Source organism: Ranitomeya variabilis, chromosome 2, assembly GCF_051348905.1.
Source record: "Ranitomeya variabilis isolate aRanVar5 chromosome 2, aRanVar5.hap1, whole genome shotgun sequence".
Lineage (NCBI taxonomy): Eukaryota > Metazoa > Chordata > Amphibia > Anura > Dendrobatidae > Ranitomeya > Ranitomeya variabilis.
The window spans coordinates 283,330,060-283,355,411 of record NC_135233.1 but is presented as its reverse complement, the minus strand read 5'-3'; the positions used below and the strand labels follow the sequence as shown (position 1 = coordinate 283,355,411).

The following is a 25,352-nucleotide window of genomic DNA, read 5'->3' as shown; positions in this document are numbered from 1 at the left end:
CCTCTGTGGGCACGGTCATGTTGTGATTGGCTAACATCAGAGGAGATAACGTAAATGTTCTCATGGAAGAAGTTTTGTTGTATAGACACAAATGATTAAAGAGAAAAATTGCTTATTTATTACCAGAGTGCATCATTTTGGAACAGAGGGGCACAGAAGAAAAGAAGATCTGTTCCATAATCAGTCGAGCAGCACCAATTGGGGGTGATACTCTGATTAAATGGGAAAAAATCCAGAGAAAGGTCCTCTTTAAACTCAATGTTAATGTTGTAAGAGTGGTCTATGGGCCTCTTCTGCAAAAGAGTGATAAGCAGTAGCGAACTGCTAATAGTGGCAGAACACACAGCTACTATGGGGTCCATGTGTCAGGGAGGGGGGGCCCGAAGTCACACTTTCAACTGTATCTGCATCCTGAATGCAGATAAACTTGATACAGCTGTTGAAAGCCATCATACTTTGTCGGGAACTGTGGGAGTATCATACTGCGTAGAGGGCTGTGGGAGTCAATATACTGTGAGGAGAAATAGTGAGGGCCATTATAATAAATAAGGGAACTTTGGGGACCATCAAACTATCTGTGGGGCTGAGGGGGCCCATCATACTGTGTGGAGGACTGTGGATGCGATTATAATGTGTGAAAGGCTCAGGAGGTCATCATACTGTTTGGACAGCATTGGTGACCATCATACTGTGTAGAGTTCTGTGGGTGCTATGGGCATGGGTAGGATGTGTGGGGTCATCATACTATGTCAGGGGGTGTGGAAGAATCATATTGTGTAGAGGGCAGTGGGGGCCATTATATGGAGAAACAAAGGAAAAAGGAGCTAATGGATAGAGAAATTGAAGAAACTGTCAAGTTTGGTGAAGGAAGCCTAATGATATGGGGCTGTTTCGCAGCCAAAGGGTTTGGATACTTGACCAGGATCCATGGTGGTCTCAATGCTGAGCTATATGTAAAGTATCCTACAAGTAACTTCGTACACTCAAGTAATATGGCTATGAAAAGGACGATATAGTGTTCCAGCAGGACAACGACCCGAATAAAGCCTCAAGATTGGTGGAGAAGAAATGGTTCAATAACAATGATTTAGAGGTGCTGGATTGGCCCCCACAGTCTTCCAACCTCAACCCAAAAGAACAATTGTGGGTAGAGTAAAAGAAAAAGCTGTTTACGTACCCAAGTGAGGCGACCAGTATGCACCAACTTTGGGAACATGTAGAAGTGACCTGGGATCAGATTTAGGTCGAGACATGCTTGAATTTGATCGAGAGCATGCCCAGAAGGGTTCAGGCAGTGTTGAAAGCCAAAGGTGGATTTAAAAAATACTAACAAAATAATAAAAGATAAAATTTAAAAATGTTTGATTTTTAGGAGCAAAACAGTAACAATCCAGTGACATAACAAAAGTATGCATACCTAATCATATGCTAAATAGTTAAGAGTCATATTTAGGTATGAGATAGCCATGATGATTGTCTATAAAATGAAGGTAGTCTTACATTCAAAGCAGTAGTGGATGGTAAGATATGGAGCCTGAAAGTCAAAAGTTCAAAACATTGTTACCCTTTTGCTCGTAAGAGTAAATCTCATGGCAGTGAATGGGTTGAGAAGGGAATAGCAAGAAGAATGTACGGTAATCAGAATTATATGCAGGAGCGCGCACAGTGTTAAGGCACAGGGGTGTTGATCATCAATAGGGTCAATCATGGCCCTAAAATGTACTAGCTCTGCTGAAATGGCAGGGTGCAGCCCAATGCCTAGCCAGGTGCTTTATGCTAGACAGCCAGGGATCTCAACATATAGTCAGTTCAATAGGTTGAAAAAAGACATTTATACATTCTCTATTGCTAGATTATTTATAACCCACAACGACATTTCTTATGAGAAGAGCATTCAGTCCTTTTTTCAATACTGTTAAAGTATCTCCCATTACTACCTCTTGTGGTCAAGTATTCTATAGTCTGATTGCTCCATCTGTAAAGAAACCTTTCCTATTTAGCTGCCGGAATCGCCTTTCCTCCACACATGATGAATGTGCCCTGGTCCTTTGTAAGGACTTTGGAAGTAATAAGTCATGTCTTTGGAAGGAATATATGTACACCTATAAATGAGATCTCTCTGAGGCATCTTATTTTTTCCTAAACAACCCCAACCTTTCCAACCTCTCATTATAGCAGAGGTCTTCCATCCCATATAATAATCTAGTTGCCACCTTTGAACTGACTCTGAATCCCAGAGCCCCAGCACTTCATGTTAACAGTTCTGTGATTGTTTTAGTCCTTTGATTTAAATAAATTTGTGATCATTTTGACACCCAAAATAAATTGCTATGAGCATTTATCATTTATTTCATGTGACTGTTTATTGTTGGTTTGTTTTAAGGTGGGGAGAGGACCCATACTCTACCCAAAACTCATGACAGCACTACACCCAATGAATAAGTGAGCTTCCAAAGATAGGTATGCCTTATGAAGCTTAAAACTAAAATGCTAAACCTAGATTAACATCAATGAATAGAAACTGTGCAGTATATAAATAAACACAAGTAGTACATGTAAAAAACAAAGAGTACTTACAGTAGTTGACACTATTTTGATCAAAACAGCATAAAAGCCAACCCTCTGCAACAAGGTGTACTCAATCAGGATGGACCCTAAGGGTACTGTCACACAGTGGCACTTTGATCGCTACGACGGTACGATCCGTGACGTTCCAGCGATATCCATACGATATCGCTGTGTCTGACACGCAGCAGCGATCAGGGATCCTGCTGAGAATCGTACGTCGTAGCAGATCGTTTGGAACTTTCTTTCGTCGCTGGATCTCCCACTGTCATCGCTGGATCGTTGTGTGTGACAGCGATCCAGCGATGCGTTCGCTTGTAACCAGGGTAAACATCGGGTTACTAAGTGCAGGGCCGCGCTTAGTAACCCGATGTTTACCGTGGTTACCAGCGTAAAAGTAAAAAAAAAAAAACTGTACATACTCACATTCCGGTGTCCTTCAGGTCCCTTGCCGTCTGCTTCCCGCTCTGACTGACTCCCGGCCGGAAAGTAAGAGCAGATCATAGCGGTGACGTCACCGCTGTGATCTGCTTTCACTTTACGGCGGCACTCAGTCAGAGCGGGAAGCAGACGGCAAGGGACCTGACGGACACCGGAATGTGAGTATGTACTGTTTGTTTTTTTTTACTTTTACAATGGTAACCAGGGTAAACATCGGGTTACTAAGCGCGGCCCTGCGCTTAGTAACCCGATGTTTACCCTGGTTACCCGGGATCTCGGCATCGTTGGTCGCTGGAGAGGTCGTATCGCTGGTCGTGATCGTTGGAAAGTTGCAGAGTGTGACAGTACCCTAACTCTACTCATATCCCTATGTGCCAACAGAGCTCAAAATAGAGGGGGGCGGCAGAGCAGGACCTAACTGTGTTAGGCTTGGGGTAAATTGTGCTGTAGTTTTGAAAATACACAGCAGGCATTGGCATGTGCGTTCAGTGAGGACCATAGAAATCTATATACAGTTTGCTCTATCTAGTGATGGCAGTCTGCTAATATTCTACAGAGCTCCAACAGAGTGCCTGCTATATAACTCAGATAAGTACAACATAGGACTGCTTTGATCTCACTGGCATCCAAATAGATTACTTCATTTTGTTAGAAAAAAAAAAGCACTATCATTATAGCTCACAATTATGATTTGAAAGCTTTGAATTCTAAGGCATTTTCCAAAATCTAAAGTTATTTTCTTTAATATAAAGTAATTATCTATTCATCATTCCCTCTTTGTACGGATCTGCTTAATTATATACCTAGATTCAAACCACTGATTTTGCCTGGTTGAAACCCATTTCAAAGATATGGAATGAGCAGCCGTGTGGTTATCTCACGGTATATCATGCAGGACAGATTAAAGAGATTTTCCTACAGTCAAAAGAAACATTCTGTTAGAAATGAGATAAGAAAAGCAATGGCTTTATGTAAAAATTATATAACTTCATTTGCCATTATCTTGTGTCTGTTGTGATATACTAGCCAAAAAAACAGCCATACACATGGGATAGCTCATTTGGCTAATAGCCATCTTGCTTAAGTTGTATTTACACTGCCTGATCATCACAAACTGCATTTACATTGCCCAATTATAGGAAAAAAAGTTTTGCTAGGAACACAAGTTTCCTGATGGTATGCAGTGTAGACAGGGTGCCCAATATTTATGGGAAATATATTTCCGGAACTGTAGCAAAAAGATGAAAATAACGAATTCACTCACATCATTATAAGGCCAGCCGAACACCTCCAACTTAATATCGTCAAATGGATAATACTATCCATGCCATGTTTTGTTTCTATTGAAGGGCAGAATTGTGATAGCAAACATGACAACAATATTTCCCACCTGGGACCTCCAGGGGCGAAGATATCCTGAATGTTGAGGATCTCATAAATTTCTAAAACACCTAGCACATCCCATGTCCAGGCCATCATATAAGCTCAGAAATAATAACATAATAAAAATCAGAGTTTGGGTTTTGATCAAATGTTAGTCCTGGAATATATAGCTTATTGTGGTTCTGTCCATTTTTCTAAAAAGGAGTACCTCCCTTTGCTAAGCTCAGAGCCTTTTCCATGACACAGGTTTAGTACTTTTTCTTTTGTTATCCCTTTTATTGTATGTGATTGTTTATACTGTACAGTATTACTCCCATGTTGTAACATCTTTCTATATTTTGTATAAACACCGCCTACCTTTCCAGATTAAATATATAAAATTGAATAGCTCCATTCTTCTTGCTCAGTAAGCCACACCCCTGAAGCCATACGTTACCTGTAACGGGTATCCAATTGGCTTGTATAAAAGATTGGTGGTGGTAGCTAGTAGTTCTTTTTGTTGTTGTGGAGTTGGCAGGGATCGTATGCATTGCAATCGGAGGTGTATATACCATATGTTCACTGAGTTCCCCAATAACAGGCCTAGTAGTAGAAACAGCTGAGGCCTCATCCATCACTCGTCAGTCAATTGAGTAACTGACCTGATGATTGGAAGCAATGGAGTTGTGTCCCCCTGACAAAGTGGAGGCAGTGGTGGATCTGCGTGATTTCTCTGGTGTTCTCCCTTACAAATTTGTCGCAGCGGGGGATCTCCGCGATTCACTCTGCTGTTATACTTGACGGTGAATAATCAGAGTTTCTATCAACGCACATTCACAATAATGATGAAGTCTAAACAGGCTGCTAATTACCAGAGAGGCATGAAAGTAGGAATTAATCCTACCGGTAATGGTATTTCCAGGAGTCCATGAAGACAGCATCACAGAACGTAGTCCTTCTTATCCTCGATAGGGACAGGAACACAGAGGTGGTTAAACAGCCCCTCCTAACAACTATTCACCAGTGATATTCCAAGTACCACACCAGGATGGATGCAACAAAAATATATTGAATTTCCATCTACGTACATTTACTTTACATAGCGGCGGGAAATCCAAGAAAGGGAATATAAGTGCTGCTGTCACGATGGACTCGTGGAATTACCATTACCGGTAGGACTAATTACTACTTTCCAGGATGTCCCTCCTGACAGCAACACCATGAGAAATATCGAATGACTAATCCAGGGTGGAATAATTGCATAGAGGACATTCATCCCAAAGGAAGCCTTGTTGGTTTGACAGAACATCCAACTTATAATGTTTGAAGAAGGTATTAGGATTTGACCACATCACCACTCTGCAGATTTGATCTACTGAGGCCCCGCTCCTTCTGCCCATGAGGTAGTCATTGCTCTTGTTTTATTGAAGGTACACTTCAACTGTGAGAGACAGAATCTTAAAAAAAAAATCCAGAAAACTACATTGTTGGTGAATTACGGTACACAGCTACTTCCCCCTTCCCTGGGAGAGGGAAGGGTACAGACTGAGGGTGAATTCAGGAGCTAAGGCAAGGTACGTGGTCCCGGCGTCTTCACCATCAGACGTAATCCGGGGAACAGGGCGAGCTAGGGCGCCCCTAGCGTTAGGGACAGGGAACAAGCCCCTGGTCCTGGGACACCCGACAAGAGTCGTGACAGAGGTCCTGGAGAAATGTTTTTCCGTCGGGTGAAATTATCTTTTGGTTTGCACAAAAGAGCATCGTTCTCTGCCGAACATTGTCCTATATAAACAAGAACTGTGAAGCCAACAGCAATTTCTGACTATGTACACTACACTATTCTAGGTCATTCAGTGTGCTTCTGAAGCATGGTCTGCCTCTATAAACAAGCCATAAAATGACCGATGACCTGCAAATATATTCTCGTATTAGACCAAGCCAGAGATTCTGTAAAATACATAGTCTGTGTGTAATAGAATGCCTGTAAGCATTTTGCTGAGAGTCTTAATACACTGTAATACAGAAGGATTTCAGTATATTACATGAGTGTTTGAACTTATTTTAAGTTCAAATCCCAAAATAAAAAAAGATAAAAGGTAACAAAAACGATAAAAAAATGTTAAAAGGGTTTTACCAAGATTGAAAGACAAATCTTTGGGGATCCTTAACAAAAAAGAATTTTATCTTATCAACAATCAAACCCCAACGGTAGCGGTTTTTTACCATCTCCCCAAAATTCATAAAGATGCCACAAACCCCCCTGGTCGTCCAATCATTTCTGGCATCAATTGCCTAACCGCTAATCTATCCAAATATGTGGACTTACATCTACAAAAATGTATGCCGTTGTTACAGGCGTACTTAAAAGATACTACACACACCATACAGACTTTGGAGTAATTAATCACGAAAAGGGTTGTCAGGCAGCGGACTTCTTCTTGCACTCATTGGGGATCTACAAAGAACCCCAAATTCAATTTATTCTGGACAGTATTGAGTTTATACTCAACCATAATTATTTCAAGTATGAAAATCAATACTATTTGCAAACATGGGGTACCGCAATGGGTACGCGCTTTGCGCCAAGTTACGCTAATCTGTACGTAGGTAACTGGGAACGACAATACATCTTCCAAAGCGGTACCCTTCAAATGGGACTAAAGTTCTGGCGTCGCTTAATTGACGATAGTTTATTTATATGGGAAGGATCGGCAACCGAGTTGGATCGTTTCATTCTAAACCTAAATAATAACCAGTTTGGTTTGGAATTCACACCTACTATTAGTAGTGTGTCGGTCAATTTTTTAGATTTGACAATTTATGTGGAGAACAACTTACTTAAAACCAAATGTTACCACAAAGACGTGGATTCAAATAGTTTTATACACATATCAAGCTGCCACCTCCCAATTTGGCTCACTAATATTCCGAAAGGACAATATATATATTAGGAGAAATTGCACGGACCTTGATAATTATAATAACGAAACAATGCATATCACTAAACAATTTCAAGCCAAAGGCTATGATACGCAAGTTCTAAACACGGCAAGACATGCAGTGAGCCTTATACCAACAACCTTATTAAACAAAGCAGAGCATAGTAATAGCCCACCTAATATCCAACAACAAATAAAGAGGCTACCTATAGTGACCCAGTTTCATTCCGGTTATAGAACATTCACCAATATTGTCCGTAAATATTGGCCCATTCTGCAGGGCGACAAAAATATAAGTGATTTACTACCTAATAATCCAAGGTTCGTCTATACGAAAGCAAGAAATTTGGGCCTTCTTCTAGCGCCAACAACAAAATCGGTGAGTCAAAATAAGGCAGCACTCCAATCAGTAATGAAATGAAAATTATGGGTTTAACCCATGTGGTGTGTGTTCGCACAACTTTTAATAAGGCATTACAAACCACATTTACAGACTCAAGTGGGACAAGAAAGTTCCACATTAAAAGTAAAATATCTTGCGAGACAACAGGAGTAATTTATGTATTAAAATGCCCCTGTAACAAAATGTACATGGGCCAGACAAAAAGGCGACTCAAAATTAGAATAAAGGAACATCTAGACAATATAAATAAAGGTTATACGGGACACCCTTTATCTCGGCACTTTACAGAATATCATAACTGCTCATGTACTAATGTCTCTTTCTGTGGAATCCAATTCGTCCAGCAGAATGCTAGAGGCGGCAATTTCGTAAAAATCATGTCTAGGGTGGAATCCAAATGGATTTTCACCCTTGATAGTTTAGCACCAAAGGGACTCAACCAGGAAATTGAGCTATATGCTTTTTAACTCTTCAACCAGTTAATATGTCTATGAGTCATCACCAATTTACATCTTATTAGCTATAGCTACTTTTGGAATGCATAACACCTTTTAAATCTTACCTATTGTAGTCTAAATTTTAATCTTATCTATCCAGCCCCACTAATGTTGGGAGGTCTTAATTTCTGATCAGGTGACCCTGACCAATTCTTTTAGCTATGTATACACATATTTCTTAGCCCAATATTTTAATAAAGGCATGTTTTTATAAATAATGTTTATATAACTCACACTATTCGCAATGTCGTCTTTATCTCACGCCCAATATACCCAACAATAAAAGGATATGTATTCACTATTTAAAGGATACACCATCTAATGATCCACATAATTGCGGTGGGTATTCACCTTCTAAGAAGCGTATAAGAATTCATATGCACCCGATACTGGCTCATATATTTTTTATTATTTATTTTGTATATTTTTTATGTGCACGCCCAGCTCAATCTGTTTTACACACTTTTTCCTTTAAAAATGGCCAACTGTAACCATCACTACTAGATGTAGGAAGTGGATTGTCCACCTGATCCCCTCTGCAGGTCACGTGAAGAGGCTAGGAAGGGGTTAATGTTCGAGCACTATATAGGGATGGGCCTCACAGGGAACTGCAGCCCTGATGAAGAAGGAACTTATCCTTCGAAACGCGTTGGATTGCTTTGTTCCCATATGCGCCCCGTCCTCTTACCTGTGTGACATCACATTCTATCCACGCCCCTTCCAAACTCCGCCACCGTTTCGGCGTCGCTTCCGGCAGGGGCACGCCTGAGGCAGGCGGTTCAGTCCAACTTCCCGTGTTTAGTGAGGAGGATCGCAGCGGGCGAAAGCCCTCACACTACCTCCCAGCTCCACTCTATTGCGGGACCGACTACCGAACACCCCTTAGGAGCAAGTACAGCCACGCTAAAGCATCACTACAGACTAACTCAGTAAGTGCATGTGTGCTAAGTACTTCTCTGCTTGAGACATAGTGAAGGACCCCACTGTGACCGGCACTACTGTATTGTTCCCGGACTATTGGATTTGCATATCTTTGTTTTTTCCCCCTTAAGGTACCGTCACATTAAGCAACGCTGCAGCGATATCGACAACGATGCCGAGCGCTGCAGCGTCGCTGTGTGGTCGCTGGAGAGCTGTCACACAGACAGCTCTCCAGCGACCAACGATGCCGAAGTCCCCGGGTAACCAGGGTAAACATCGGGTTACTAAGCGCAGGGCCGGTGTAAATGTAAAAAAAACAAACACTACATACTTACATTGCCGTGTCTGTCGCGTCCCTCGCCTTCAGCTTCCCTGCACTGTGTAAGCGCCGGCCCTAAAGCACAGTGGTGACGTCACCGCTGTGCTTTGCTTTACGGCCGGCACTGACACATTCAGTGCAGGAAGCTCTGAGCAGCAGCGCGGACGCCGGGGGACGTGACAGACATCAGAGGGTGAGTATGTAGTGTTTTTTTTTTTTTACTTTTACAATGGTAACCAGGGTAAATATCGGGTTACTAAGCGAGGCCCTGTGCTTAGTAACCCGATATTTACCCTGGTTACCATTGTAAAACATTGCTGGCATCGTTGCTTTTGCTGTCAAACACGACGATACACGCCGATATGACGACCAAATAAAGTTCTGGACTTTCAGCAATGACCAGCGATATCACAGCGGGATCCAGATCGCTGCTGCGTGTCAAACACAACGATATCGCTATCCAGGACACTGCAACGTCACGGATCGCTGTCGTTATCGTTGCAAAATCGTTTAGTGTGAAGGTACCTTTAGTAGGAGCAGCAATCTGTCATGTGTTTACTTTCACTTTCATTTATCAACGCACTATTATAGCGCAGGTGATAGCTCTTATACATTTATACCTCTGTGTTTTATTATCAGCAGGGCTTTACACAGACCCTGTTCCTTCACCAGCAGCTCTTGCTTTTAGATTGATCCCCCCTTTTCCTTTCCATAATTAGTGTAGCGCCAGTGTGCATTCATTTTATATTAAGATTGAAAGATATTACCTATCCATAGTGATCCTGATAATGGGAATGTAGTGAAGGTTGAGAACGAATGGTTATTGCCATAATCATACTGACTCATAGAACAATGTTAAAGTAACTATTAAGGTTAAATGGTCGCTGTGGAGTACAGTGGAAAGTATGAACCATGCCAGCCTGCACCCCGACTTTATATGCTGTCATCATCGCTGGTCCATCTTACACCAGTGGAGGTGCGGAGAGGCATGGTTCAGACTTCCTACTGTGCGCTATACATGACTGCAGTTTTGTTGTAAAACTCATATTCATTTCCTTAAGTTGAAGATGCCAGCAGCTACATTAAAAGCCCATTGTTTTTGTGCTAAGTAGAATATTTCCAGAACATCAAACTTGGCTGCTAAAGAGAGCAGATAGAAGTCTGTGGATTAATCCAGCAAGCGTCTATTTTTGTTCAAGTGGCAAATGTTGGATTGAAGCCATTTGTCATGTATCAACACTTACACCAAGTAATCGTCTACAGCAGAGATTCTTAGAATTTTGATGGCTGAAACATAACTTACATTTGAAAATTTTAAAAAAGTTTATTCTTTACAAACAATTTGTACATTTACAGAAAAATAAGCTAGATCCAGATGGTTCCATTTTAATCTATTTGTTATAACGACATCGCATCGCAGCATCCATTGTAAACAAGACATCACTGACTCATGTTTGGCTAATTACCATTAAGATATGTCCCCCTTCATTTTCTGGGAATTTGCATGCTAATTTTACTTGGATCTGCTCCCAAGAAAAGTTTAATATGGCATTAACGTCACTGCTGACAAAAGCATCTACAATGTCCTGTTATCTGATGGGACTGTGCGTATATCTCCATGTGCTGGTAAAGGGGCTTAGAAAGTAATAGTTTCGACTATCTGTAAAACATCTCCTAAAAACTTCATGTACTAAGCCCCCACATCTATAGTAACATAGTTATTAAGGTTGAAGGAAGACTTTAAGTCCATCTACTGTAGTTCAACCCATAGCCTAACCTAACATGCCCTAACATGTTGATCCAGAGGAAGGCAAAAAAAAACCATGTGGCAAAGAGTAAGCTCCACATTGGGGAAAAAAATGCCTTCCCGACTCCACATACGGCAATCAGACTAGTTCCCTGGATCAGCACACCCTATCAAGGAATCTAGTGTATATAACCTGTAACATTATACTTTTCAAGAAAGGCATGCAGTCCCCTCTTTAGTAATGAATCACTCATTACAACATCATACGGCAGAGAGTTCCATATACAGTCCAAACAGTCAGGAGTGGCGCACTCAATAAAGGTAGGTGCCCAAAGGAAAAAATAGTAATATATAGAAGGAAAACCTTTGGCACTCAAAAATTAATCCACAGTAGATTGGCTTCGAAAGAATCTTTATTCATAACACTCAGCCGGTATTCAGTAATCAACAGACATCAAAATGATCCGAGTGTCAGACACACTGCCTCCTGATACTGTCGGACACACGCCGGTCACCCGCTACAGGTATACAGCACCATTAAAGATATGGCTAATGATACACTCTATACATTGATTACTATATACAGACTCCCTTGAAAAAGGCATTGTTTTGCCGAAACGTCGGATCATTTTGATGTCTGTTGATTACTGAATACCGGCTGAGTGTTATGAATAAAGATTCTTTCGAAGCCAATCTACTGTGGATTAATTTTAGAGAGTTCCATAGTCTCACTGCTCTTACAGTAAAGAACCCGCGTCTGTTATTATGCTTAAACCTTCTTTCCTCCAGACATAGAGGATGCCCCCTTGTCCCTGTCTCAGGTCTATGATTAAAAAGATCATCAGAAAGGTCTTTGTACTGTCCCCTCATATATTTATACATTAAAATAAGATCACCCCTTAGCCTTCATTTTTCCAAACTAAGTAGCCTCAAGTGTTTAGTTCAGCTATGTCTTTCTTATACACCAGAGACCAGAACTGTACGCAGTATTCTAAGTGTGGTCGAACTAGTGACTTGTATAAAGATAAAATTATGTTCTCTTCATGAGCATCTATGCCTCTTTTAATGCATCCCATTATTTTATTTGCCTTTGTAGCAGCTGCCTGATACTGGCCACTAAATGTTAGTTTGTCATCCACCCATACACCCAGGTCTTTTTCATTGACGGTTTTGCCCAGAGTTTTAGAATTAAGCACATAGTTATACATCTTATTACTTCTACCCAAGTGCATGACCTTACATTTATCCCCATTAAAGCTCATTTGCCATTTATCAGCCCAAGCTTCTAGTTTACATAAATCATCCTGTAATATAAAATTGCCCTCCTCTGTATTGATTACCCTGCAGAGTTTAGTGTCATCTGCAAATATTGAAATTCTGCTCTGTATGCCCCCTACAAGGTCATTAATAAATATGTTAAAAAGAAGAGGGCCCAATACTGACCCCTGTGGTACCCCACTGCTAACCCGCGACCCAGTCCGAGTGTGCTCCATTAATAACCACCCTTTGTTTCCTATCCCTGAGCCAGCTCTTAACCCACTTGCACATATTTTCCCCTATCCCCATTATTCTCATTTTATGTATCAACCTTTTGTGTGGCACTGTATCAAAAGCTTTTGAAAAGTCCATATACACTACATCCACTGCGTTCCCTTGGTCCAGTCCGGAACTTACCTCTTCATAGAAATTGATCAGATTAGTCTGACAGGAACGGTCCCTAGTAAACCCGTGCTGATACTGGGTCATGAGGTTATTCCTCTCCAGATACTCCAGTATAGCATCTCTTAGAAAACCCTCCAGGATTTTATCCACAGTAGAAGTTAAGCTTACTGGCCTATAATTTCCGAGTTCAGTTTTTGTCCCCTTTTTGAATATTGGCATCACATTTGCTATACGCCAGTCCTGTAGTACAGACCCTGTTATTATGGACTCTTTAAAGATTAAAAATAATGGTCTATCAATGACTGTACTTAATTCCTGCAGTACTCGGGGGTGTATCCCATCCGGGCCCGGAGATTTGTCAATTTTAGTGATTTTTAGACGCTGTCGTACTTCCTGCTGGGTTAAGAAGGTGACATTTAATGGGGAATTTTTGTTATGACTGATCATATTGTCTATATAGTTGTAGCAAACGTTTTTTACATTGTGCTTAAGTGGATTAAGGATACACAAATTGAGGTCTACGACTATACGACAATAGGACTAAAAGGCCTTTAATACTGGGTGATTGTTTGTAGGAATGATCATTCCCGATTACTGCTCAGTGTATACAAGCTCAGCGAGCGAAGGATCAGTGATGATTCAATTGACAATTGCCTCTTTTCTATCAAAATAAACATCAATATTATTTGGCAGCACATCCATCCGTGCAACAAAGGAATGTGATGACTACGATACTCTGAAAATGTTAGTAAAAGGCCACCAATCGGCTGTGTTCAGTATTATTTGGATCGAAGATGTTTCTGTAATGATTTTGCCCAAATTAGGCTAATGTCCTGATCGGTCATTATCATGTCTATGTCAGAGCTCTGTATGTACAGACCAATATACCTCGCATCATTGGTTCAGTGGTATGAAAAGTGATAATTATATGAGTTTTGTTATTTCAAATTTAGAGATGAGCGGATCTTTTCAAATTTGAGTTTGCTGAATGTTGTAAAAAAAAATTATTTGTGGTGAATAAATTTGTGCAAATTTTAAAACTGGAAAGCTTGTAATTAGTTGCAAAATGCACATGGGGGAGAGTCAGAGAGAGAGAACCATAAGAGCTTACAATTTACAGGCGAGAAAGAGAGGACCCCGCTTACTGTAAGAGCTTACATCCTACAGGAGAGAAAGGACCCTATTGACCATAAGAGCTTACACTCTAGAGGAGAGAGACAGAGAGGGGGGACCACGGTGATCATAAGAACTTACACTCTGCAGGAGAGAGAGGACCCCACTGACCATAAGAGCTTACACTCTACAGGAGAGTGAGGGGATCCCGGTGGCCATAAGAGCTTACACTCTACAGGAGACAGAGGACTCCGCTGATCATAAGAACTAACACTCTACAGGAGAGCGAGAGGACCCACTGATCATAACAGCTTACACTCTACAGGAGAGAGAGGGGATCCCGCTGGCCATAAGAGCTTACACTCTACAGGACAGAGGACCCCGCTGACCATAAGAACTTACACTCTACAGGAGACAGAGAGGACCCCACTGACCATAAGAGCTTACACTCTACAGTAGAGAGAGAGAGGATCCTGCTGACCATAACAGCTGATACGCTACTGATTAGAGAGGTTACCTATGACCATAAGAGTTTACACTCTACAGTTGAGAGAGGACCCCACTGACCATAAGACCTTACACTCTACAAAATAGAGACTTACCCAGTGACTCTGGAGATGGAAAAATACAAGCTAGTCTGCTGATTTTTGATTGTCCAGGTCCTGACCACTATACTCCAAGGAAAGGTAATCCACTAGATGTAGCTGCAGGGCATTCTGGGTAGGCATGCATGGAAATGCATGAAGACGTTAGCTCGCTCTCAAATACTTCAGCAATGTTGTAAAAGGTGCAGGGCAAGTTTTTTTTTTATTTGCAAATTGCAAATTGAATCTCCAAATGTTCAAATATGCATAAAACTGTGAATTTCAGGAAATTAGTCTCAAACTAGATCTTTTCTGAATTGATCCGCTCATCTCTATTCAAATTAGATCGCTGCATACCAGGAAGGCACAGTAATGCAGACACCTGCATACCTACTCTGGACAAGCTGTGCACACAGACAAACAGCAGATTTCTTGACTACGAGGGACTCTGTATCACTATACCTTAGTGAGCATGACGTCGAGGAGAGTCTATACGGTTTCTCAAGGACATTATTAGAATACAGTAGTAAAGCTGTGGAGATTAAAGTTGGTTGTTTTGAGGCCTGGTGACCTGACAGCTTCCTTTTAAAGGATTTTCTCCGATCCATAGGTTGAGGGGTTTACTACATGGTGCACAACATGAAGATTTTAGGAGGTGCTTCACAAGTGGTGGAAAGTGTTGCTTTATAAGTCTTGTTCAGCATTTTCCAAGGGACCCAGGTTGGGAAACACTGCAGATATACTGGAGTAGTGGTGCATTGTGCAGTGTGCCGTCACCTCCAATGGTTATAGAGCTATAGTCATATTAGTTTCACACTAGATAAGGCCTCTTTCACATTTCAGTCTTTTTGATTCCGTCAAAATCCGTCGTTTTTTGAAAAAAACGTATCCAGCAAATGTTGCTGCTGGATCCGTTTTTTTCTCATAGACTTGTATTAGCGACGGATTGTGATGGCCTTCTGTTTCATCTGTTGTTTGACGGATCCGTTGTAAATTCTGTGTCCGTTGCCCGGAGACAACGGACATAGTAACTTTTTTGTGTACGTCGAAAAAATGGACAGCGACGGATCCTGCGCCGTCCGTCGTTGGCTATAATGGAAGCCTATGGACGCAGGATAAGTCGCTGTCCGTCGAAAGACGAAATCCAGTGACGGATTCCGTTTTTTGAAACTGAGCATGCCTGGAAGAATTTCTAATTCCTGTAATTTAACCCATTTTTCCATTCAGGGAAAAAAAATCTCTCTCTCTCTCTCTCACTCATTTTGTTCCTTCAAATCCGGCAACAACTGCTTCGACGGATCCGTCAAAAAAGCGGATCCAATGCATCAGTATTTTACAATCTGCACAGGATCTGTCTTTTCAACACTTTGACGGATTGTGATTGATTCTAAAAAAAATGATGTGTGAAAGAGGTCTAAGCGAATCCTAACCTAAAAAAGAAATCCCAACCCCCATATTTTGAACTAAATAAGTTTGGTATCGAGGAGGGGAAAGTATGGAAGATTTGTTGTGTAGAGCTATATGTTATCTTAGATGTGCTCACTCTTTTGTCAAGCATATTTAAATCAGGCTGAAATCAATTTTGGTTTGGACTCTAAATATAAGATTGGTGTTACTCTATCCTGGGGCAAACCTTACAAAATCCTGCTTGTAAAGTACTGCATTATGTTAATACTTTATGACACCAAGGACGGCAAATTCATTATTGGTTTGTGCTCAAGGGGACTTAAAAAAAGGGCATAAAATAGGTGATTCAATAATAACAAAAAAACTGAGACTCACATGAATAGCTAAGTACGTCCTCTGCTACACCAGACAGTATTTGTTAAAAGTCCTGCAGAGAAGAGGCGCTGACAGCCTGCAAATGACCACTGCAGCCAATCACAAGCTGAAAATGACACTGCTGATGTCAGCAATTGACTGCAGCGGATACGTTCATCTGCAAACGTTCAGATTTATCAGAAGAGTATTGGTTATTCTGGTATTTTTAGCACTTCCGATGATTTGTAGCCATTTTATAAAAATCCCAGACACCAATTTTATCCTTTTATCTACCTATAACTTGTTTGAATCTATATCTGTAAGTGTTGGGTATAACACTATTTTTTGCAACACTCGCTGCGATTAGATGGATTCAACACATTTTTTACTTATAACAGAATGTTTCATTTATATAAGTATGACAGCTAATAATATCAATATTTTATGAGCTCAGAATATAGAAATATATTTATATGAAAACTGATTGCAAAATATTCCAAATGCAATGGCAGCACTTGGTTTTATGACATACATGACATACATGGTTTTAAAGAAATATTGTGCTGGTCAGTGCCAATTGCGATGAGCAGATAATCAACTAGGTATAGATATTAGTGCAAAAAAATTTATGAATCTTCATTCACATGACCGTTTTGTTGTACGTCTGGTGTCAATGATTCTCAGTGGGAAACGTTGAGCTTTGAATTGTATTAGCCGTAAACCTCTCACTGCCGTAGGTGTACAGGTTTGGTGGTGAAGCCATGTTTGCACAGTCCTCCATTTTTATAGTTCATCACAATCAAGCGTTTCCTTCGGTATATCATTATGGCATGGGGGCATCAAAATAAATACCTAATACTTTTTAAAAACAAGGAGATCAAATATTAACCATTACAAGCTAAGGACAGAACAGGGCTCTAGTGTACTCTGAAATCATTTTAAATACCTAGCAGTTAATAAATTACAATCTGTTAATCAATAAATACCAAAACACAAGCAAAATCCTGTTTCCTGGGACTCAGCTGTACATTTATTTATATATATATATATATATATATGTGTGCTTTGTAAAAATTGAAAAATAAAGTTAAATATTATTTAGCACTATGTAAATATCACATCTTTAGCAAAGGCTGCAGACTAATAGTATCCTACAGCTTACCTCCATTGATACATAGGGTGTATCCTGTACTTGTAGGGAAATTTGTTCTCCATCAATCGTCACTTTTCTTGAGTATAACGCACCTGCGTAGCAAAAAAAAATGTATTAATGTGCTGCTGAACTTGAAATGTATCTGCTAAATTGAAATACTTTAAAACTGCAAAAAGAACAAACCCTTTGGCTGTGCACAAATTGTGTTCTAAAACTGATTTTTTTAGATATCTGTTGCAGATTTTACAGCACTTTAAAATCTCTGGAAATCCTCAGAATATAATCTTGGTCATGACATTGGTCATCTTCGCTAATGGAAGACATGAAAAGTAAGATCCCCATACACATTAGACTAATGTAAGCAAAAAACAAACAATATTGGCAAAATAGTCCAACAGTCCAATGTGAATGGGAATCCCCGACTGTCCCCTAAAAGAGTTGCCTGGCAGTGGCCTTCCCATAGAGGACACAGGAGCGCTCGGCACATCAAGCACTCTGGTATACGGCATAGTTGGGAGAGAAAACTGACAGCCAAACGATTAGGTAGCTAAAGTGTATGGGGACTTTATTGAGTTTATTGAAATTTGGCAGGTTATTTTTCAATGTCCACAGTTTAAGGAATACCCTAAAACACATCTTTGTAGGCAGGTCTATAACATCACTTATCTGTCTCTTCTGTTTCCTTTTTCTACATTTTTATTTATCAGAAATGGGTTCCTTTTTTAATAGTTTCCTCCCACCCTCCACGCACATTGCAGCAGTTCATATCTGTGCATATATAGATATTGATTGGTCACCAGTACATGCAGCTTTCTATTTAAGAACCTATTTATTGTAAAAGATGGCCTGACCATTGTTCAAAATAAGGGACTTTTTAGCTGTTATGTCACAACTCTTACTTCAATTGTTGAAGTATGTGTTACTGTGTAATGCCCTCGGAGTTGTAAAATGATGCAGAATAGTGCAGAAATAATGCAATAAATAGTGACTATAATTAATAATTAACTATTATCAAATACCTATGCCCTTTTTATATTCTTAGACAGTAAATAATTAGTAGATAATCTATATATACTATAATGCTGTAAATTGGGATGATGATGGTGATGATGTCATTACTTTCTGGTATCTTCTTTACCCAGTTGTGGACTCAATTCTGTGTATCCTAAAGTTAATATTATTAAGTAATCTCAAGGCAGACTGGAAAAGTTATTATCTGAGAGGTCACACACTGGAGAAGAAATGTAAGGAAGCTGAGATTTATAAGAGGGTAATGGACCATGGTTTAAAGAATGACCTCTGTGGAGAAGCTTACACAGGATGATGATTAACAAGCTTGGCCTGAAAATCAAAAACACCCAAACACTAAACTACACTGCAAAGAAATATAGGAATCCTGGAAGTTCTGCTCTAGAATCAATTGGAATAAAAACTGAAGCATGGCATTCTGATGAGAAAACATGGATCGTGTTGGTAAAGGACAAGGTCCTAGGTAATATAAATCTATCTTCTGCTAGTGTCCAAAGTGACAGCAGGAATGCACAGACTGCTAAACAAGCCGTGTCCCTTTACGAAGCACATGCTGAGCAATTGATCCCTCTTTCCACCCTCTGTTCAAACTTACCAGTGTTTGCTTCGTAGTCTCCAATAAATCTCTTTGTGAGAAATCTTACTACGAGGGCTAGGACAAAGAGAAAAAAATCCCTTAGTTAGTGCACATTGTAGCGTTACATATTTATTGAGTCTTAAATGACTGCTCCTCTGCATTTTTCACTTTGTGAATTGTGGCTCCACATGAATATTCGCAAACTTGCATTCTTTATAATTACTGAAAGGGTCGTCTGGTCAAGGTGAAGATAGGCCGGCTTTTTAGGCCATTCTAAGCTATTTGCGCGTTAATTGGTGGATCGACTGACGTCTCTTAATTAGTAAAGCTGAAATGAGCTGACTTAGACACTCGTTTTGTAAAGATCATTGTCCTACTATAAATATAGGAACTTTTACAGATATAAGAAGATGCAAATTTGTGATCACACAGAACAATCATAGATGTACTGGAATCCTTGGTAAATCACCAACTAAAATCTATGCGGCTTTCTTCATTGATTTGTGCTCTTGCAGCACCCCAGAGACCTGGTTGTTGCAGTGACATCGCTCTGCCACTAAGGGGAGTGATGGTACGTCTGATTGCACTGCAGGAGTTCACCTGACCAGGTATCACAGACACCAATACACTTCATAGTCTGGCCTCCAGGGGGAGCTAAGGGTGCTATGTATTAGACCACTCCTCACAATCTGGTAAAACTGGGGGTTGGATAGAAAGTTAGAGGAGAAGCTGACTGGGTTGGAACCAGGCAACATCCTGTGGCAGAGGGTGTTGCAGGGGAAGATTCAGGGGGGTCCCTGTCAGGGGTGGGATCCTGACAGAGGCCTAGCGAACAGGAAAGAGCGTTAAGGAACCGCGCCTGCACTACATCGCGGCGGTACCCCAAGAAAGGACAAGAAGCGAGGTTTATTGTGGAGAGTGAGAAACGAGATTGCAGCAACAAGGAGATAATACCAGTAGGAGTCGTGCTGTAAGATCGAGGCAACATCCTACTGAGGCGCGTAGCCGGTGGCCGGAACGCCGAGGAAGTATTAGGCTCCAAGCATTACTTCAAACCAACGGCAGGACAGTTAATTATAGGTTGGCTGTCTCACCTAAATCACCTAAGCAGACATAGGGGGCAACTGTGGGAGAGGGGCGTCACTAGGGTCCCGGAAGAACTCCAGGCCTACCCGTCATACGGGTGCGTCCTAGCCATATCATCTGGGGGACGGAGAAGAACATCAGAATAGAAATGAGAGTTGTGAGAAAGAACATCAGAAACAGACACAACAGTTGTGAGGACTATCCCGTGGTGCTCAGCAGGGAAGTACTACAACACACAGGCGCTAGAAGGTAGGCACAGATTTCCACCTGTGAAGGGAACTCTGGATGTGCCTTCGGACCGGCCGGTCTCAGCCAGCCCTGTTAACAGTACTCTGGATTGAGGATCTTGAAGCCTTCAGTAAAGAGGTAAAGAGACTGCAACCCTGTGTCCTCATTATTTACCGCGATCTGCACCACGCGCCACCACCTACACCCTTTTATTGGATGCCCCTAAGCAGGGTCACGGACTGGGCCTAGCCACCGTGACAACCCCAAGACTGAGACAGAGAAGCCCGGTACCGAGTACCCCGCGGCCCTGCGTCTGGGGGCACTTCACTCTTACTATGAGATAAGATACATCTAACCACGTAAGAACCTCCACACGTAGTGTAATTTGACGTTTATAGGCCTAAGTGCAAAGTCTCTGCCAAGGCCTCATCTTTATGCACAGTATAAATTACTAATATCCATTTATGTGGAAGAAAATTGTTGGGACATTTCAGGGGTAATTCACGGTTTATCTATAGCCACTGAAGCCTTCAAAAAGCGCAAAATGATGTCACAGAACAGAGATAATAAATACACTGCTTTGATAATACAGAGATAATACAGTCACGTCACATTACAGAGATAATACATACAATGATGTCACAGTACAGAAATAATACATACAATGATGTCACTATATATACTGTATATGTACACTACTGTCACAGTACTTAGATAATAAATATAGTGATGTCATAAGTCATAATACAGAGATAACAAATACAGTCACATTACACAGATCTAGATTGTGAGCCCTCGTCGGCAGGGTCCTCTCGCCTCCTGTACCAGTCATAACTTGTATTGCTTAAGATTACTGTACTTGTTTTTATTATGTATACCCCTCCCCACATGTAAAGCACCATTGCATAAATGGTGCTATGATAATAAATAATGATAACAATACTGTGATGAGAATACCAGCCCACAGCTGTCTGCTTTAGCACGGCTGGTTGTCAAAAATGACCCCACGCCATTTTTTTTAAAGTGATTTAAATAATTTAAAAAAAACAGCATGGGGACACCTCTGTTCTTGATAACCAGCCTTGCTAACGCTGACAGCTGAGGGTTGCAGTACCCAGCTGTGAGTTTTGCCGGGCTGGTTATCAAAGATATAGGGTGACCCGCGCCGTATTTATTTATTTAGAGCTCAGGCCGCGGCTGATGAATACTCCCATCAGCTGCCGCCTTCTCTCTCTGTTATCAGCAGCAGCAGGTGTAGGCTGATGGGAGCAGTTGTCCTATCAGCAGTCACCTTCTGTCGCTGTTATGAGTTGAATATAACTCTCATCATTATCCCCTACTTAAGCTGATCATTGGCAGAGCAGGGGGAATGATGCGAGAGGTCTTCAGCACCTGGCACCGGGGAACAGCGCTAACTGTACCACTACTTCTCAGGCACCGGTGCATGTGGCACTGATGCGGCACACGGCTGCCACAATGATATCTCCATTACTGTTTTTTCCGGTAACAGAAATATCAGGACATGTGAAACCGGCCTCAGGCATAGTTTACTTAAAAGCTTGTAAATTGTCATCATCTTTTCAATTAGCCACAAAAAGGCATCAACCACTTCAGGACTCTTCAATTTGTATTTTTTCTATCACAGTACAGAAATAATAAATACATTGATGTCACAGTACAGTGATAATATTGCTGTGATATCATAGTATAGGAATACTTAATACAGTATAGTCATATGTCACAGTAAAGGGAAAAGTAATACTTTGATGTCATAGTAGAAGTGTAAAATAGTGATGTCACACCAATGGGATAACAAACAGTTAATGTTAATTGCATCTTACAGTGCAAACATAATTGACAGTGATATCTATTTCCAAAAGTAATAGTCACAGTGAAACATTAATGCACACTGAAATAAATTGCACATAGTGATGTTACAGTATTTGAACTATGGCGATGTCACCGCACATGGAAAGTGATGTCATAGTATGGAACTATAGCGATGTCACCGCACATGGAAAGTGATGTCATAGTATGAGAACTATGGAGATATCACCGCACATGGAAAGTGATGTCACAGTATGAGAAGAACTATGGCGATGTCACCACACATGGAAAGTGATGTCAGAGTATGGGAACTATGGCGATGTCACCGCACATGGAAAGTGATGTCATAGTATGAGAACTATGGCGATGTCACTGCACATGGAAAGTGATGTCATAGTATGGGAACTATGGCGATGTCACTGCACATGGAAAGTGATGTCATAGTATGGAACTATAGCGATGTCACCGCACATGGAAAGTGATGTCATAGTATGAGAACTATGGCGATATCACCGCACATGGAAAGTGATGTCATAGTATGAGAAGAACTATGGCGATGTCACCACACATGGAAAGTGATGTCAGAGTATGGGAACTATGGCGATGTCACCGCACATGGAAAGTGATGTCATAGTATGGGAACTATGGCGATGTCACTGCACATGGAAAGTGATGTCACAGTATGGGAACTATGGCGATGTCACCGCACATGGAAAGTGATGTCATAGTATGGGAACTATGGCGATGTCACCGCACATGGAAAGTGATGTCATAGTGTGGGAACTATGGCGATGTCACCGCACATGGAAAGTGATGTCATAGTATGGGAACTATAGCAATGTCACCGCACATGGAAAGTGATGTCACAGTATGGGAACTATGGCGATGTCGCCACACATGGAAAGTGATGTCACAGTATGGGAACTATGGTGATGTCACTGCACATGGAAAGTGATGTCACAGTATCACAGTATGGGAACTATAGCAATGTCACCGCACAAGGAAAGTGATGTCACAGTATGGGAACTATGGCAATGTCACCGCACATTGAAAGTGATGTCACAGTATCACAGTATGGGAACTATAGCAATGTCACCGCACATGGAAAGTGATGTCACAGTATGGGAACTATGGCGATGTCGCCACACATGGAAAGTGATGTCACAGTAAGGGAACTATGGTGATGTCACCGCACATTGAAAGTGATGTCACAGTATCACAGTATGGGAACTATAGCAATGTCACCGCACATGGAAAGTGATGTCACAGTATGGGAACTATAGCAATGTCACCGCACATTGAAAGTGATGTCACAGTATGGGAACTATGGCGATGTCACCGCACATGGAAAGTGATGTCATAGTATGGGAACTATGGCGATGTCACCGCACATGGAAAGTGATGTCATAGTATGGGAACTATGGCGATGTCACCGCACATGGAAAGTAATGTCATAGTATGGGAACTATAGCAATGTCACCCCACATGGAAAGTGATGTCACAGTATAGGAAAAATGGCGATGTCACCGCACTTGGAAAGTGATATCACAGTGGGGACTATGGCGATGTCACCGAACATGGAAACAATTTACGTGCTCCTCCTTGTGTCTTAATTAAGGAGAAGCATTGGAGTTGCATATGATGCAAGTTTGCGGTACCCTAAAAGAATTCATGCGAAAGTCTTGCTACTCCAGAACTGAATGTAAACTAAGGCAGTACTATCATTTTTCCAATTTTGCGTGAATCATATAAGAAAGAAAATCACAGAACAGTCACTTAATGTGATATTTATTTGGCTGTTAATACTGAATAAGTACTGTTAAAGCTGTAATTTTACCTTGACCGTACTGGGTTACACAATATGTTTTCAATTCTACCCAAAATCAGCTTTTATAGTTAAATGCAACTGTCTGAATGGACTGGTTGCTACATAGTGTCCTGTGAAGATGTCGATGACCAAGAGAACATATAGAAGACAACCACTGTGTACAATAAATGGCCTTACGTAACAGGCACTGATCGATGATGTGACATAAGTAAGGTGCTCATTTCAAGGTCCTTTTTTCTGTCCGGGAATGAACAATTGTTAACACTGTTTAATGTGCCGTCGACGATTATTTTTTAGGCTGCATAAAAGATATTATCAGCCAAGGAATGGTTGTTTTCTAGTTCAATGGCTGATCACTGACAATGACCAAATGAATGAACGATCATAAACACCTATTTTGGCGTACGCTCATTAGGCCAATTATCAACCAATGGAAAAGGGCATTTATTGTATGAAGCATTGAGGCACAATCATTGTTGAGTTTTGACAGCAAACTGATGCATTTGATCCAGCTTCATCTCTAATACTTGATGATCAGCTCTACTACTATACTACTAGACACATAAATCCTAAAGAAATGTCATTCCGAGCACCAATTCATAAGGTATGCACCCCACAGGAAATGCAAATATGAATATTGAGAACTGTAGAAGATCATAATCTTGTGAAGAAATCCCCATTACTAGGCATTTATACGTCTTACCTGTTTTTCCAACACCGCTGCCGCCAAGAACCACAATCTTGATGTTCCTGTTAGCATCACAATCCAAGAGGGGGTATTCAGGGATAGGAACTAGTAGATAGTTGTGGGAGAACTGGGACATAGTCTATGGGGCTAGTGCCAAAAAATGTCCGATGGGAATGATAAAGTGTTATTATTAGGTTCCACAGCTTCTTGAATCTAATATCATTGTTTAAAAGTAGGTCAGGCTGCTGAGACCTCCAAAGGCAAGACACGACGGTGCCCACTCCGAGGGACTCCTTCAAAGGCAGAGAACTTTTCTCTCCCAGCTTGAGTGAAAACCGATTCCTACATCCAGCATCCAATCAGAAGTTGTTCATTGACATTCCGTGGGGAGGGGATATGGGAAATAGTGATTTTAACTGTATCTCCTCCTCAGATACTCATTCTGTAGATAACCTTCCATATCTTCCTACGTTTCCTGTGCAGACTGTATTAGACCAGAAAGCATGAATCAGAACTCTACAACTTTTTATTTAGAAATCAATATTTTATTTTTGGCATTTACTGTTGATACAAACCATATTTGTAGGTAGCTGAAATATCTTCAACCTAGTTTAGCTGAAAT

General features: G+C 41.0%; 1 protein-coding gene across 1 annotated transcript in view; it reads right to left on the bottom strand.

Annotated features, from left to right (window-relative positions):
* Positions 1–25,012, bottom strand: part of LOC143805562 (ras-like protein family member 11A-like) — a 56,171-nt gene extending 31,159 nt beyond the window's left edge. The window contains exons 1-3 of the mRNA XM_077285055.1: positions 24,746–25,012; positions 19,092–19,148; positions 17,477–17,559 (exon numbers count right to left, since the gene is read on the bottom strand). Coding sequence (XP_077141170.1) covers positions 17,477–17,559; positions 19,092–19,148; positions 24,746–24,866 — 261 coding nt within the window. The 5' untranslated portion in view covers positions 24,867–25,012. The remainder of the gene's footprint in view (positions 1–17,476; positions 17,560–19,091; positions 19,149–24,745) is intronic.
* Between the last annotated feature and the right edge of the window lie 340 nt (positions 25,013–25,352).